General features: G+C 43.2%; 1 protein-coding gene across 3 annotated transcripts in view; it reads right to left on the bottom strand.

Annotated features, from left to right (window-relative positions):
- The window catches only part of ADCY2 (adenylate cyclase 2), a 225,391-nt gene extending 210,936 nt beyond the window's left edge, over positions 1-14,455 (bottom strand). For all 3 annotated transcript variants that reach the window (XM_082045288.1, XM_082045289.1, XM_082045287.1), the window contains exon 1: positions 14,129-14,455. In XM_082045288.1, coding sequence (XP_081901414.1) covers positions 14,129-14,359 — 231 coding nt within the window. In that variant the 5' untranslated portion in view covers positions 14,360-14,455. The remainder of the gene's footprint in view (positions 1-14,128) is intronic.
- Between the last annotated feature and the right edge of the window lie 1,362 nt (positions 14,456-15,817).

Here is a 15,817-nt window from a genome sequence, read left to right as displayed (position 1 = left end):
CATTCATGGCCATATTCTAGACCATTTTGTATTTGTTAGTACATGGGGACATTATTAGAGTAGCAAGACTTCATTCAAATCCTACAGACAACTTCCTGGTCACCTGGAGCCTTTGCTCAAACTTGAAAGTCATGAACAATGTGCGCTGTAAAATCCCCCCATATAAGACGTGTGGCATTTTGCAACAGTTTAATAATGCTGCTGAAATCAAAAGGAACTGTTCTTTGACTTGACAGGGTCTGTCCGAGTTAGTACACAGGCACCAATAGTGCCTGGAGGAGACTGAGAGGAGACCTCTTCATGGCTACAGCTTTCTCACAAGGGGAGGAGGAGGAGCAGGCACCGAACTCTTCTCTTTGGCAACCAATGACAGAACCTGAGGGAATGGCAGGAAGACGTGCCAGGGGAGGTTTAGGTTGGACATTAGGAAAAGGTTCTTCCCCCAGAGGGTGGTGGAGCACTGGAACAGGCTCCCCAGGGAGGTGCCACAGCCCCAAGCCTGACAGTGTTCAAGAAGAGCCTGGACAAGGCCCTCAGACACATGGTGTGAACTGTGGGGTTGTCCTGTGCAGGGACAGGAGCTGGACTCAATGATCCTTGTGGGTCCCTTCCAACTCGACATTCTGTGATTCTGTGATAACACAGTGAACAGACATGTAGGTACTGTAAATACCCTTCTGATCATCCATGTGTTTGACTACAGAGCCAAGCACTTTTTGCCAGAGGATTCTTTTTGGTGAGTCCAAATAGATACAGACATTCATCTTCTCCCTCAGTAGAAAACAATTTTCATGGCCATTTTTCCAAGTTTGCCTGACAGCTGCAAGTGAACCTTGCCTGCCTCCCTGTTGTAGCAATGATTATCAGGAACGCAAAGCCTGAAATACCAGAGATCACAGACTTCTCTGCTTAATGCAAAAGCATCAGACCTCAGAGAGCATTTGGAAAGGCTCCTTGGAGGTGATTAGGAAGAATCAAAGGCCATGGCTGCTCTGCAAATAACAGTAACATCAGAAAGGTTAAGAGAAAAGTTCTGGAGGCAAAATATTGGTTGCTAGTGAAAAAGCAGAGAAGTATGGTACCATTCTGAGAAATACTTGCAAAACAAGACAGGTTGACAAGCAAAGGTTCAACAGGCAGCTAAGAAAATGTGTTTAAAAGTGAATTCAAAAGAACAGGCAATCTTTGGGAATAGGGAGGGAGCCTCTAGAAGGTAGTTGAGCTTAATCTAGACCAGAATAATGAGTCTGCTGGCACTTCAAAGGTCACAGGAAAACATTCAAACTGAAGAGGTTATAGAAATATACTATAAGGTTTGAAAGAAGCAGTAATGTCATGGAGACCTGTAATTCTCAACTAAAGGAAAGGACAGATGTTGATAAAACTCAAGTAGGAAGAAAATGGCAAAGAAAAGCCAGGACAGACTATCTTTTTAAAAAATTTGCAGAGAAATAAAATACACCTGTGAAAGTATACACTGTTATGTGAACACTAAAAGCCTAAGAAGCTAAGTGGAAAACAACATTAATTACACAATAGTCTTACTGAAATCATGGTGGAAAAAAAGACCACCAGCAGAATACTGAAAAGGCAGAAAAGACTTAAAGTTATGCACTTCATCATGGACTGAAGAAAAGCTTGTCTTAAAAATCTAGGAGAATCAACAAATAGCACTAAGGGCCCATGAACTGAAAAAGCTAGAGTGAACAGCAAAAGCTTAACAAAATAAATGGCCAGAGGACCGGTCATCCAACCAGGATGGAAACTATTTGAGATTCTATGAAATGCACAGATAAGAAAGGCTGTGAAAGAAAAAAACATGAGAGGTTGAGGGTTACTTCAGTGACTCCCAGCTAGGGTGGCAACAGCAGATGGAAGCGCAGACCACTGTCTATGTCTCGTGCACAGGTGAAAAACAAAAAACTCTCATACAGAGAAAACACTCAATCTGATCTCAAGAAGTGGAAAAAACCTGTTTCATGTTTCATAAAATATGACTGGTAACAAGCCGCTTTATAACAATTACAAAGCTTGTTAAGCAAACAAATGAAAAACAAAACCCAAACACTAAAATTGAAAGGGGGAGCTGAAATCTTTGTAGGTGGGCTGAAGACACTATAAAACTCAAAGGCACACGCCAAATGCTAATCAGTTCCCAAAAACAACTTAAGAAAGACCAAAACACAACCAGAATGCCCAAACAGCCATGCAAGGAAGCTTCTGAAAACTATCTTTAAAAAAACAAACAAACAAATGAACAAAAAACTGAAAGGGCTTGATAAAAAATATCATAACATTTATTCAGGATTAATATAAAGATTTGCTAATGCAGGCCAAGAAAAGAGCCTGAGAAATTTTTTTTAAGAGAACAAAAGTAAATAGTAAATTCTTTTTTGAAAGTTAATCAGGAGATAGCAGCCTGCAAAAGGACTTCTAAGCAAACAGATGATGCAGGTATTAAAAAGAACAGTTAGAGAAGAGTAGACTGTAGCAAAAAGGTGTTTGGGCTTTTTTTTTCTTTGTATCTGTGTTCAGAGTGGGGTAGTTCTCATTCCAGAATATTCTACACAGGGAGAACACATCAGAAGATGTGTCTCAAACTGAAGTATCAGTATAAGGCATTAAACACAAAAGCAAGAACATGAGATGTAAAAACAATCAACAAAAGCACATAGGGTTCGCCAGAAAGGGTCAATGGGGCTCAAAGGAGAAAGAGCTAAAGCTGTAGTAACATGTAACCTCCACCAAAAAGTGCTCCAGTATCCAAAGACAGGAATGTGATGTGACGCTAGTCTCTCCTGGGATCCCTATCAAAGACTAAGGGAAGTTCCAGTAGGTCTGGGAAATTTTTTTAAGAACAAAGGTCCCAAAGTGCCCACAAAAGTCGCCAGAAATCATAGGGCATATGTTGCGCAGCATATCCATAAACAATTTGGGAAAATGAGTGAACAGCAATCTGACAAAGATGAGAAAAGGATCTCATAATAGTCACTACTGAGCAAGAAAATGGTATATGAATTTCAGTAGAGAAGTATGTGAACTGACACAGCTCAGACAAAATGATCCTTATTCTATACACATGACAACACGCTCTTGGTTGACTATTAATACTTTGAAATTGAGATATTTGTTGTTTATCATAGGCAGACCCATCAAAACATCACTTTGGTACTCACCAGCAGTCAAAAGCAATAGAAAAATGAAGAAAATATGAAAAAAATAAACAAGAGAGAGCACCATGATGCCACCCCAATGTATGATGAACACTATAAACAATTATGGTCTTACCATCACCACCACTTCCAAATTAATACAAAAGAACTAGAAAAGATAGGTTTCCAAGGATGGTCAAATCTGCAACACAGTGGCTGGGTACTGATGGAGTAACATTTAGTTTTTAGGTTTTTCTTCTCTGCATGGAGTGAGCATAACTGTCTTTCAATACAGCTCTTTTGATTTTTAAAAGCAGTGTCCATCTCAGATAACAGGGAGCAGCCACCACTTGAGCTGCCTACATACAAATCTGTGTCCAGGGAACCCCATGAGCCTGTCACCATTCATACCGTATCATATGCCATGGGACAGAGGACAGACACTTCTCCTTGCCAAAAACATACTTAGCAAAATCAGGGTATGTGTGTTTGTGTGTTTTATATATATATATATATATATATATATCTAAATTTGCCCTGTGCAAACCCGATGCACCCCATCTGAAGGGTGAGCAGCTTTTCCTATTTATACATCCTCATTTGCCACACTGGCAGTTTTCTCTCTCTTGATTTATTCTCCATCATTTTGTATCCTCTTATCTTGTTCACCACATGTCATATAAAATCTATCAGTGCATACAACCATTTATTTAATAAGCTGGGGGTTCAGAGCGCCCACAGGAGGTCAGGGAACATGAACGGGACTGTCATGCCTTTTGGTCATCCAGCACCATCTCAATTTTCTATCAAGCTGGCAGTAATCTGAAGTAGCTTTACTTTAAGACATTTAACAGCCTAGGAAAAACAAGATGGTCCAACACAGTTAACTAGTGGCTACAATACTCAGCTGGTGCACCTATAAAATTGTCCTACCCAATGACACTAGCTGGCAGCCACAGAACATAAACCATTTCCCAGAGAGCAATGACAGTTAATTACATTCTGCCCTCTGAAGTGTCCCCTTCCGAAAAGGGCTGAGATAATATGCAGCAAAGCAAGCAAAAGTTTGTACTTTGATGAAACTAATTATTTCAGGTTCCAAAGTTGATTACTCATATCATTTAGATTATTGTAAATGCAGCGATCAATATATCCTTATTGCATGCTTTATCCTATGAGTATTAGTCCTGAATTCCTCTCCAATGACTTAGTTTTGCTTGTTTTTCAGGTGTTGTCAAAATCCTTCCTCCTCTTAGTATCAAAATAATCTTAAAGAAACTCTCCAATAAATGCAACATCCCAAAATGTGGGTACCTGAAGATGAATTGAGTAAAACACTTCTGGAAAATGTATGCTTTGCAGTTAAATATATTCAAAATATGTCATTTTCGAAAGAGCTCCATCAGTTAAACATTATGGATAATACATTACTTCACAGGATTCAAAGACATTTCTGCACTTTAACCCATATTAAAATTGAAGTTATGGCCCTCCCGTATAGGCCCATGGAAGTCAAAAATACTGAAGTACTCATTTGATTCTTTGAGCTATTTAATACTGACAGTGACATATTTTGGCTGACACTTTTATAGATAAGCTAAAAGGTGACTTTTCCTTACCACTTTACTCCTGACATCATAACTTGAGAATGTGGCTGTAATCAAGAAAAAATGTCAAGATGGAACTTGCTTAAAAGTATGGATCAAAGCAGTCGAACCAGGGAGCACATGAGTTTCAGCATATGAGGAAAAAGTGCTTGTTTTAAAAGTCTGTTTAATGAAGAAAAAGGTAAGCTTAGGCTTCTTTCTCTACCGCATCTTTTAAAAATACACTTTGCAAGAATATTCCACAGATTTAACACATCGGCATGATAAGGTAACATGAAAAATAGTTTTAATATTGAAAAGTCAGTACTGTCATTGTGTAATTACTTTTCAAATTTTTCCAAAGGTTTTGCAATTACTTACTAAACACAGTTGTTATTATCGCAGAAAAGGTTCTTGAAGTTTACTCCCCCAAGGACACTTCCCACACTCTCATACATCTCTCAGTTCAACTGACTTCAAACCAAGGAGATTTCTTATTTCATTTTTGACTCCAGGATCAGGCCCATGTTCTGCAATGGATATTACTTCTATGATAATAATATTTCAAGTAAAGGTAACCACCTTGTTAACTCAGGTTTGAAATACAACTGCACCAAATCACAGCTCTGTAAAGGAGCGAAACTTCAGACACATTCATAGGAAATAGAGCAAAAGAGATACTGAAAATCCAGGCATTTATGTTTAGTGTCAGCTGAGGGCTTATTTACTGTTACCTCATTCCATTAAGGCACAGTTAAGAAAAAATTAAAAACCAAATAAACCAAAAACAATCTGGTAAATTGCTTTAGTGTTAAACAGACATTGCATCGCTAGAATAAGTGTCTAAAATGCCACGACCTCCCAGTCAGGTTTGGAAATTACCTGGAGTCACTGGGGCAGAAAACAAGCCCAAGTGAGAGACTATGGCCACTTTCTGGCACAAGCTAATGGGGTGCCAGCAGGGATTACAGGATCAGCTACCAGTCTGGACAACCTACAACATCCTGGGTCTTGACCAGAGTAGACTGTTCTCAGACCACTGTGCCACTAGGAAGGACCAGAACAGTGGGCTGCATGAAAGAAAGGGAATCCATCCGCCAGGGCATATAAAGCAAGAGGAGCAACTTATGAGGAACAGCTGAGGGAAATGGGACTGTTGAGCCTGGAGAAAAGGAGGCTTAGGGGAGACCTTATCACTGTTTACAACTACCTGAAAGGCGGGTGTTGGTCTCTTCTCCTACGTAGAAAGTGATAGAACAAAAGCAAATGGTGTCAAGTCATGCTAGGGGAGGTTTAGATTGGATATTCAGAAATATTTCTTCGCAGAAGGGGCTGTCAGGCATTGGAACAGGCTTCCCAGGGAAGTGCTTGAGTCACCATCCCTGGAGGTGTTTAAAAGACATGTAGATGTGGCACTTAGGGACATGGTTTAGTGGTGGACTTGGCAGCGCTAGGTTCATGGTTGTATTCAATGATCTTAAGCATCTTTTCCAACCTAAATGATTCTGTTACTCTGTAAGAGAGGGAGTGTTAGCAAGCAGGTGCTGAGCCAAGTTCAAAGAGCATCTCTTTTCCTAACACACCTCTCAGGAGAAATAAGGTATCTGAGTCTTCAGCCTGAATTCAGTCTTGCTGGAAAAGGAGCTGGGGGAATCTAGTGTTCCTATGATCTTCCTGCAGGGCTGACCAAAGTACTGGCAAATTGGAGACATAGATGAGGAAATTTTGCCTGGAATGGAATGCAATTCTGCTTATCCAGTCAGTGGGCAGGTTCACGGTGCGTGCCATAGCATCTGGGATCCCACAACACAGGGTTCAGCCAGCTGAGGAGGTAGGTGGAAAAAGCAAGCTCTAACTACCTCTGCAAACCCAGGTGAGTGGCTCTGAAAAGCCATCAGTCCACGCTGGATCTTATGGGACTATCCAATGATCAAACACCAGACTGGTTGCACCTGCAGCTGTAAGGGAAACACAACCAGACCAGAGCACATCTTACCTCAGCTGCCCTCTGGAGCACGCAACCAGAAGCCATTGCTCCTGGAGTACATTTTCCAGGTTACAGAAACTTCAAATCTAGCAACATAGGTGGTGAAAGAAATGGATGCTCAGACAACAGACACCAGAGCAAGGCTGAGAGGCCAGTTGTGACGGGTCCTGCTTCTTTTGCTTCTCCCAGACACAAGCCCAGAATAAGTTCCCATCAGGAACAGTAACGGACTTTTATGTCACGTAGGCACCACTAAGAACAAGATTCTGTTTAGAGATGAGAGATTAAGAAAACATCTCTATACAGGTTGGAGAAACAGGCAACTGGGAGGATAAGTCCAGAGAAAGCCTCACACTCCTCTGCACAGATGGTGCAACAGTCTCTTGAATTTTCAGCATCATCTGAAAAAGGTTTAGTGTCCAGAAGTTGACTATTCAAGATACAGAAATAAAGGATCGGGGTGGGGGGGGAGAAAGTTTAGAGCTGTTGGTTTTTGTTTTGTGGTTTTTTTTCCAACAGGATCAGGAGTGATGCTCAAAGAAAAAAAGAAAAGAGAAAGAAAAGGAGCAGAACTCTGCTGATTCACTTATTTGGGGATCTAGATCCCCAAACCAGAAGTTTTATTTGTTGTCAGCTTCTCATCATCGCATATCAATAAGGGCTGAGCTGACTCAGTTCTTTCTGAAATATGCAGAAGCCACTGTGGCAGCACTTAGCTTGTGTAGAATCACAGCTCAGCTGTGACTGGGAATGTAGGTACAGGATGAAACACCACAGGTGTTCAGCTGCACTTTGTTCCCATGATGGGAACATCTTTGTCCCCATGCCCAGCCGATCAAGAGATTTGCAGATCACTTCTACCTGTGTTAAATGCCTATACCACCACCAGCATGGAATGATGCACAGTGATGTCTGGAAGACTCCGGTGACTGCTACCATTATGATGAGGAGGAGTTTTCTTATTCAGAGCAAGAACCTAAGGACTGTCCTTCATCTAGGAGACCTCTTGAAGGCCCAACCAAAGAAACCTATTCACCATTTTTATAAGAGCTTGAAGATGTCCATAAATGCATCACATTTCCTTGTCCACAGGAAGGAACTTGAAACCAATTTAAAAAATTTTAAGCAAGATAAGCAGACAGATATTCACTGGTTCATGGCAGATCCACTACGAAGTTGTCGATAGATGATCTGTGAATCCACGTACCTGGCTTGATGCTGATAAAGACAGCAGACAATTGTAGCCCAGTTCATCATCTGTCTTATTGCCATTGCACCTCAGTAAACAACAGCTCTGGTCACTATGTTGTTTGTCATTTTTGTCAGCTGCAGTAATGATTAGGAGTTGTGGATCCACTGCTTTGAGTCACAATTTGTGACATTAAATTAACTTTCCACTGCCAGGGTATCCACAAAACTTTAATTTATTAAGATTACAGTTCAAAGCCAAGTATTTTTCCAACATAGCCATACCTATGGTTTTATCCAGTTCTTGTTCAGCATTCAGTTTATTCAACATGAAGGACAAAACAGAGGTATGCAAAGTGAAGTTGCCACTGGCACCTCATTATCTCGATGGCTTTATGTTTCCAGGCTTGTTAGGGAATGGTAAATGAGACCAGCTCTTAGCAGCATTAAAGGCAATCACAGATGTACTGGGAGTGTCATTAGCAAATCAAACAAGAAAAGGCCCAGGCTGATGTCGTAGGGGGGAATGAAACCAGACACAAAGCTCGGCAACTCCTGTTTCAGGCAGGAAGATGCAGTAATCTTTACAGGCCTGACTAAAGAGATAATATTGGCTACAGAAGCTATTGTTAGACAACCAAAGATACTATTGGAAGGAACATTTGGCAGGGACAGCAATATCCTAAGACTGTATCAAATAGCCAGCAACTATAGCTGGAAGAATAAATTGTAGTATTATGGTGTCAAGAGACCAGAAAAAAAAAATTTGAAACACAGGATTTCCTCATGGAACATTTTAATAGGGGCCTTGAAAGTAGAAATGCATGCTCAATTATAGCTGGAATTACAGAAAGAAAAGACATTATAAATACTCTAATGTTTGTTTTTATTTCTTCCTCATCTTTGTAGTAGCAATAATCTGGCAGAATGAGTTTAAGAAGAGGTAGGATACCTCCTGGGCACAACAATCACAGCATCAGGCTTGCAAACAACCCTGTCACTGCTTGTCCTTCAATTAGTGAGGATTTTCCTGGTTCGTTACACTGCTGTGACTTAGCTTTCTTTTTTTGAAGAATAGATATGCCAAAGTTTAAAAACAGTATAGCAGATGCTTTGGCTTACTTCAGTCTGCAAGGATTCCAAGGAATGCTTTCAGACCTTGGGTACTCTTGGACTTCGGGAAAGACAGTTGGTGCTCTCGAACAAAAAAATGCTTTAAATTACACAGGGTTGATCTCAAAAGATTTCTTAAAATTGAGAGTACAAGTGAACTTACAACACAACTGTATTATTCTATGGAATTAGGTTGTAACAGAGCGTCTCAGGAATAGGAATATAACATTACTACAACATCTGTGTGGTGACCATTTGGTGTGGATGGATGAATTTTTCAGATCCAGAGTACAGATGAGCACATTACCAGAGGCATGCAACAGATGCCCTTCGGCAGACACCTAGTCACTTGAGATATTGCCATGAGAATGATGGAACATGTCTTCCAAAGCTACTCTTTCCACATGGATTTGAAGACATTTCCCCTCCATTAGCAGGATGAGATTCTGATCATGGAAATCTTGAAGGGTTTGGCTGATGTCCAGTTTTTACCAGAAGCAGCAAACATTTCTTTTAGACAAGAGTAAGATCAATTAGAGGAAGGGAGGATTTGCTGTCATTCTGACCAAGGGCCCAAAACATGTCACTCCCCAGTTCAAGCCCCAGGAAGCTTACAGGACTCTTCTCATCCTCTTCTTTTGCACAGAGGCAGTTCCCTGCCAGCCACGTTGCCCCGAAGAAGTTACAATGTGCTCCTTCAGAATGAGGCAGCTACCTCGACTTCCATTGCAGGATCAGCTGAAGGTAAATTCAGTTTGATGCCAGAAAACCAGCTGCTGCATGAGCATGTTCCTGCAGTTCCTACATCTGCCATGCTGCAGGTACACCTCCCTAGTTAATTGTACTCCCCCTTTAAGGAAGATTGCCTATTCCCATGCTTGCTACAGAAGGTATTTGGGCAGGTCAGTGACACATCATAGGTATGCAGCCAAACTTCAATTTCTTGGATTTATGAATCAGTGAAGAGGTTCAGGAATCATAACTGGGCCTACCAGCATAATCATGAACTTTCCAGGAACTTCAAAGAAGTGGCTGGGGGTATCATCACACAGTCATTAGGCAGCTAAAGCAAAATCATCTCATGGCACTTTAGAAGGGAGAAGGCATCAGAATGCCACACTGTAGAAGCACTTTTCACTCAACACATGCTCCACTTGGCCAATGATATCATCAAGAAGCATGCAGCTCCACATCAACAAAGGTCAACACATCTTAAGAGCTTTACGAGGTCACATGTAGCAGCAATGATTCTAGAGACAGATAAGGGCCACAGATTAGTATTAAAAGCACAAGCACCTCAGAGCAGACTTGCAGTCTTTGAGCAAGGGGCACAGGCAAGCCTAAAGGAAAACAAGCACATCTGCCAGCAGACTGGAGGACCCTGAGTTTTGGGAAAAGGGACAGAAAGAAGATCTTGGCAGACTTAGGTCTTCTCCCACTTAGACCACAAGGTCTTTACCTGTGCTAAAAGATTCTGATATCCCTGAACTGTAGTTTTTAATTGAAGCCTGTATCTGCGGACTGGGCACACTTAATGTCTAGAAAATACATGGATAAAGAAAAGTTATGGCCTTCCAATAAATTGTACAATTTGAGCATCATCCCTGTTTACAGTCAGAGTTTTGTTTAGCTGCATAAGAAACCAAACATCACAACAGCAGATATTTCGGATACACTCACACTTCACATTCTGAAATTAAAAACTGCATTTTTTTTTCTCTTATACATTGCAATTATAATAGATTTACTCTGGCCAAAGAAAAAGCTGCTCTAGATACCGCTGAAAATGGTCATAAATTTTTAGCACTAAAAAGGGAGATGGGGACAAATAATGAGTTTGTCCTACATATTATATTGCAAGAACAAGACTATAACCAGACAGAAAATGAACCTGACCTCTGGCATTTCTAAGCACTGGAAGGCTTTCACAGGCTTGGGAAAATAATTTACTCTCTATCAATTAAAGCAGGAGCTAAACATGGATGACTGATCTCATTTTGACAGTTTTCAGTCTATGCCAGGTACAGAGAAAAACAGATGATACTTTGACACAGGAAATTCGAAGGTTGATACCATCACTACATTATTTAAAACTTTAAGCTGTGAATGGTCATCTTTCAAGTAGACTCTAGGCGTCTTCCGTCTCATGTTTGAGGAGATAGAGTGCTTAATCCCAAAGGTCAAAATCACAATATTTTTCTGAAACAAACAAAAGTAAAATCTCCCAAGAAATCTCTCTCAGTAACAACAGCAGTGCATTGTCTGAAAGAAAACTAATCAGATTTCCAGGCACACTTTGTAAGTAATCTTATTTACTGTAATTTTGCAACAGCTTTTTTAAATTTTTCATCTGAAATCAGGAAGGCTACAGCCCATATTCTGACAGGTTGAAATAGCTGAGTAAGTGGAATACATCACTGTGTGGTTGGCTGTGTTTGGGAACACTTGAGAACACATTGCCAAAAAAAAAAAAAGAGAAAAAAGGCAACTCAGACATCACAGTGGTCTATTTTAACAGCCAAATAAAAAATTAAAATAGAAGGAAAGCCTCTCACTTCCATTGGTTTCATTCCTTTTTAAAAAATCCTAGAACATAAAAATGCTCCGTGCTTCAAAAATATCATTTTTTTCTGAACCATGTCCGATCCCATGTTCCACGTTCTAAGCTGTTCTTCAAAGTACAAGTAAGAAATCCAAATCAAGTGTTATGGTGAGTCATTCTGGAGTTTTGTTTCCACAACAGGCTTAAGTAATTTTCAGTAAAATCTTAAATGCTTTTACAAAATGTAAAGGAAACAACTGTTAAAAAAGATTTCCTTTAGCTTCAAATGCACAGCACAGACCTACACAGAAATATCACACTTCCCTTTCGCCTCCTTTACAAAATCACATCTTCTATCAAAACAATTGCATACATACTAGATGTGTAAAATGAAGACAAGGATATTAATATTGGCTCATGTGGCTCAGACACTCATAACTGTTTGTCCTTTTTATATATTCAGCCACAAAAAAAAAAATTACTAAGATTCCATAGCTATATAAAAAGTGTATTCTTTATTCAGGTGCAGGAGAAACAGATCCAAACCTTCAGGAATATTTTAATCATAAATGCAACCAGAGCTAGACTATAATAAAACGCTTTTAGGTGAAACTCTGGGCAGGGCTCCAAAGGATTTTGCCCAACATCCTGTGGCTGGAAGTCCGTATAGGCAAGCTTTCTTCTCCGCCTGAAGTTACTTTCATCCATCGACTGGAAACTTTAAGGATGAACCCCACCTCTTTCTGCACTCACCCATCCAGTTGTTAGCCACAGGGAGATAAAGGCTCAGGGAAAAGGTTTTAAAAGCATTTTTCTTCTTCTGGTATGTCTGGAATTCCAAATGCAGACTGAACTATAAAATTCACACTTTCTGAAGTAGTAATGTCTGGCAAGATTCAGCCAGCTCATAGTTTTGTTTCCATAACTTTCAGTAGTCCTTTGATCTAGGCTCAGTGTTATGCCACCATTGTTATCATGAACAATTTACAAAAATAAGCACATGCAACTCATAAATTGCTCTAGATCATACCATGACTGAAAGGTATGAAACTTAATGCTAAACACTGTCCAGCCCAAGTTCTGCCACCTTGGCTGTAGGTGATTATTGTGTACATGTGTACATCTCCACACCTAACTATGCTTCAGACTGAGTATCTGACAGACTTCGATTTCCATCATTGGTCCCTTCATCCCTAATGGACAAGCATCCAAGTTGACACACCAGAGTTACATAAGATGTTGAACCCATATTTTGTACACAGAGCTCAAAAATTCAGACATTTAGGCAGTAAACAACTGAATTATGAGGCATCGGCATTACTGGCGTCACATTAGTTCTTTTACAACTGCTTTGTATTTAGTAGGAATGGCACTTAAACACGAAGCTCAAAAAATAATTAAAGCAAATGCCAAAAGGAAAGAAAATTAAGTTTAAATAACCTTGCAAGAAGTACTTGCAGTTTTTAAGGCAAAAGTTTGGTCATAACAAGCAAGAAAGCAGGATTCTCTGTGTAAGCAGTTAGATACAGTGCCTCTAGAAGACAATCCATTAGATTATACTAACCTATTATCCACGCTCTTAGAGATCATTAGCTTTATTCAATAAACATTAAGCTTTCCAGAAGAACATCAGATAATTAAAAAAAAAAAACAAAAAAAACAAAAAAAAACCACAAAATATCTGAGACCCCCTCAAATCCCCATTCTTCACTTTAAAAGTATACAGTAATGCAAACAGAATGCCTCTAATCACTAACAGCAGGAAAACTCTGTAAGGAGCAAGAATTTTACTGCCCTCTGCAGCTTTTCCTTTGCGTTCAACGCAAGGGCAAAACGCCACAGATTTCTGGGTGAGATAAACTGATGCCGACTCTCATCTGCCGCTGTGGCATATTTTCCCTGCCAAAGGCTGGAAGCCTCGCACTGGACATGCAGAAAAGGTACCCGACCGACCAAACTTCATCTCCCTTAAAAACGAAGGCTGCGCTGCTCCAAAAGCTTTCTTGAGAAAATGGGTCGAACGCTAGAAAACGGCATAATGAGGGAGGAAAACAAGGAGGGAACGGCCCCTACCTACTTGCCATTAAAAAAATTTGCTTCAGATGCTGATACGGACTGCATTTCTGTGCGGCGATTTAAACCCTGCCACTAAAAAGGCCAATACGGCTAAACTGCCAGTTGGAAAGGAGCAGAGTCAACGAATTAAGTGAATTAAACTCGATGCGCTTGTTGACTCAGTTTTCGCCCCACCAGCCGCGCTGCCGCTGTTCCAGCGCCGCCTCAAAACATCAGGCAGCAAAGTTTGGGAGGGGGGGTCCCCGGGACCCGCAGCCGCTGCCCGCCGCCACACCGGCGCCTCCGCCTCCTGCCACCAACTTTCCTCCGCAAGAGCAGCAGCACCGGCTCTCTCCCGCCCCGTCCCGTCCCGCCCCACCCGCCTCGGCTCAGCGGAGGGCGCCGGGTGCGGAGCTGCCAGCCGGGCGGTGGGAGCGGGGATGCCCGGCGGTGGGAGCGGGGATGCCGGGCGGCGCGGGTCCCAGACCGGGAGGGCGTCTCTTACCAGCCCGGAGGCGAAGAAGACGGCGAGCAAGGCCAGGCAGGCGCCCATCACGATGAGGAGCAGGAAGACGATGAGCGGGTGCTGCTGGCTCATGCAGTAGTAGGACTCGTAGAGCCAGTCCCGGGAGCGGGACTGCTCGCCGCTCGCCCCGCAGCCGCCGCCGCCCGCCTGTTCTGCCCGCTCCAGCAGGTAGCGGCGTCTCCTCCTCATCATCATCGCTTCTTGCCACATCGGGCAGAGCCCGCGCAACTCCCTCAGCGCCGCCGCCGCCGCCGCCGCTGCTGCAGGAGGCAGCCGGGGAGTGGAGCGGGGCGCGCTCCCGCGCGGGAGGCGGAGAGGAGGAGCCGCGGCGGCGGCGGCGGCGGCGGCATGGTACGGCGGGCGGCCGCCGCGCAGCCAGCCCGGGGCTCGGTGCCCCTCCGGAAAGCTCCACCTCGCACGCACATGCCTCGCCCGGCTCCTCCGGAGGTGGGGGCGGGCGGGTCGCTCCTCCTCGCCGAGGAGGGGAGCGGGCGGCCGCCCAGAACAAGCACCCAAGGGGCGGTGGCGGGAGCGGGAGGCGCCTCCTCGGGCGACCTTGAAAGCAGTCCCTGCCCCGCGTGCGACCGGGAGACCTCGCCGCTCCCGGCGCTCCCGAAGGGATCCGCTGCTTCCTCAGGTGCCTCTCCGGACGGCGACAGCGCGGCAGCAGCTGGCCGGGCGCGGTGGCGGGGGCGCGCCGTGTGCCTCTCCCGCCTGCCGCGGCCCCGGTCCTTCCCGGCCCCCCCGAGGGGACGCCGCAGCGGGGCAGCTCCGGCAGCCTTCCCGCGGGTGCGTGGCAGCACCTCCCGGCGCAAGAGGGAGATAGGACTGAAAATCTCTTTGAAGTTACTCCTGCAGGCGAGGAGGGCTTGGCCGGTCTGCTTCGCTAGGTACCTTTCCCGGAGCCTGAATCTCCTTTCTAAAAATCACACCTCAATTTTTGTCAAAAGAAGGAATTCACGTTAGGAAGCAGCATAACATACCTTTTCCCCTGCTTTCCTTGTTCTGAAGGAGTTGGTTATTCCCAACAAATCAGGTACTTGAAACAAACTGGAATATTAGTTAGTTTTCCTAACAAAGCAGACACTTGAAATAAACTGGCCATGTAACTCACTTAAGTTACATATCCATCACACACAGCGTTTACCAGCTGAAGTTATGTAAACACATGCACACGGTTCTCCTTCCCCAGCCCACTGCCTGACGGAATGTCCATCCCCGCAACACAAATCTCTCTCTGCCCTCCCTGACCCACTGTCCAGCCTCTGCTGTTGCTTTGCCACATCCTTTAGCTTCCAGAGGATGCAGTGATGCCTGAGGTCTCCAGGGAAAAGAAGAGACAAAAGTGACATGGATGCTACTGGGACTAAATGTCCATGGGTGGCTTCTGGTGACTGGAGTCAGGAGCAATAGCAAGGAGCAAGAGGGACTTGGGTGTGTACTGCAATAATACAGAAAGTGAAAATTTGGGCTACTGTAAGTGGTCGGTCATGAGAGATTTAGAGCAGAAGGCTAGCAGCCAGGTAGAAGAGAAGGCAGGTAACTAGGATGATATGGACCAAAACTGCCCCTTTAACACCTAATGCTGCCTTCTTTCTCTGCCACTGTTCATGGTTTCATCCAGAAGATCACCAGTCTGACGAAGCAGAGAAACCAACAGTACCTGTA

This window comes from Streptopelia decaocto, assembly GCF_964273445.1.
Source record: "Streptopelia decaocto genome assembly, chromosome: 2".
In the NCBI taxonomy this organism is placed as follows: Eukaryota; Metazoa; Chordata; class Aves; order Columbiformes; family Columbidae; genus Streptopelia; species Streptopelia decaocto.
Note: the sequence above shows the minus strand (reverse complement) of the source record. Positions and strands in the feature narration are given on the sequence as shown.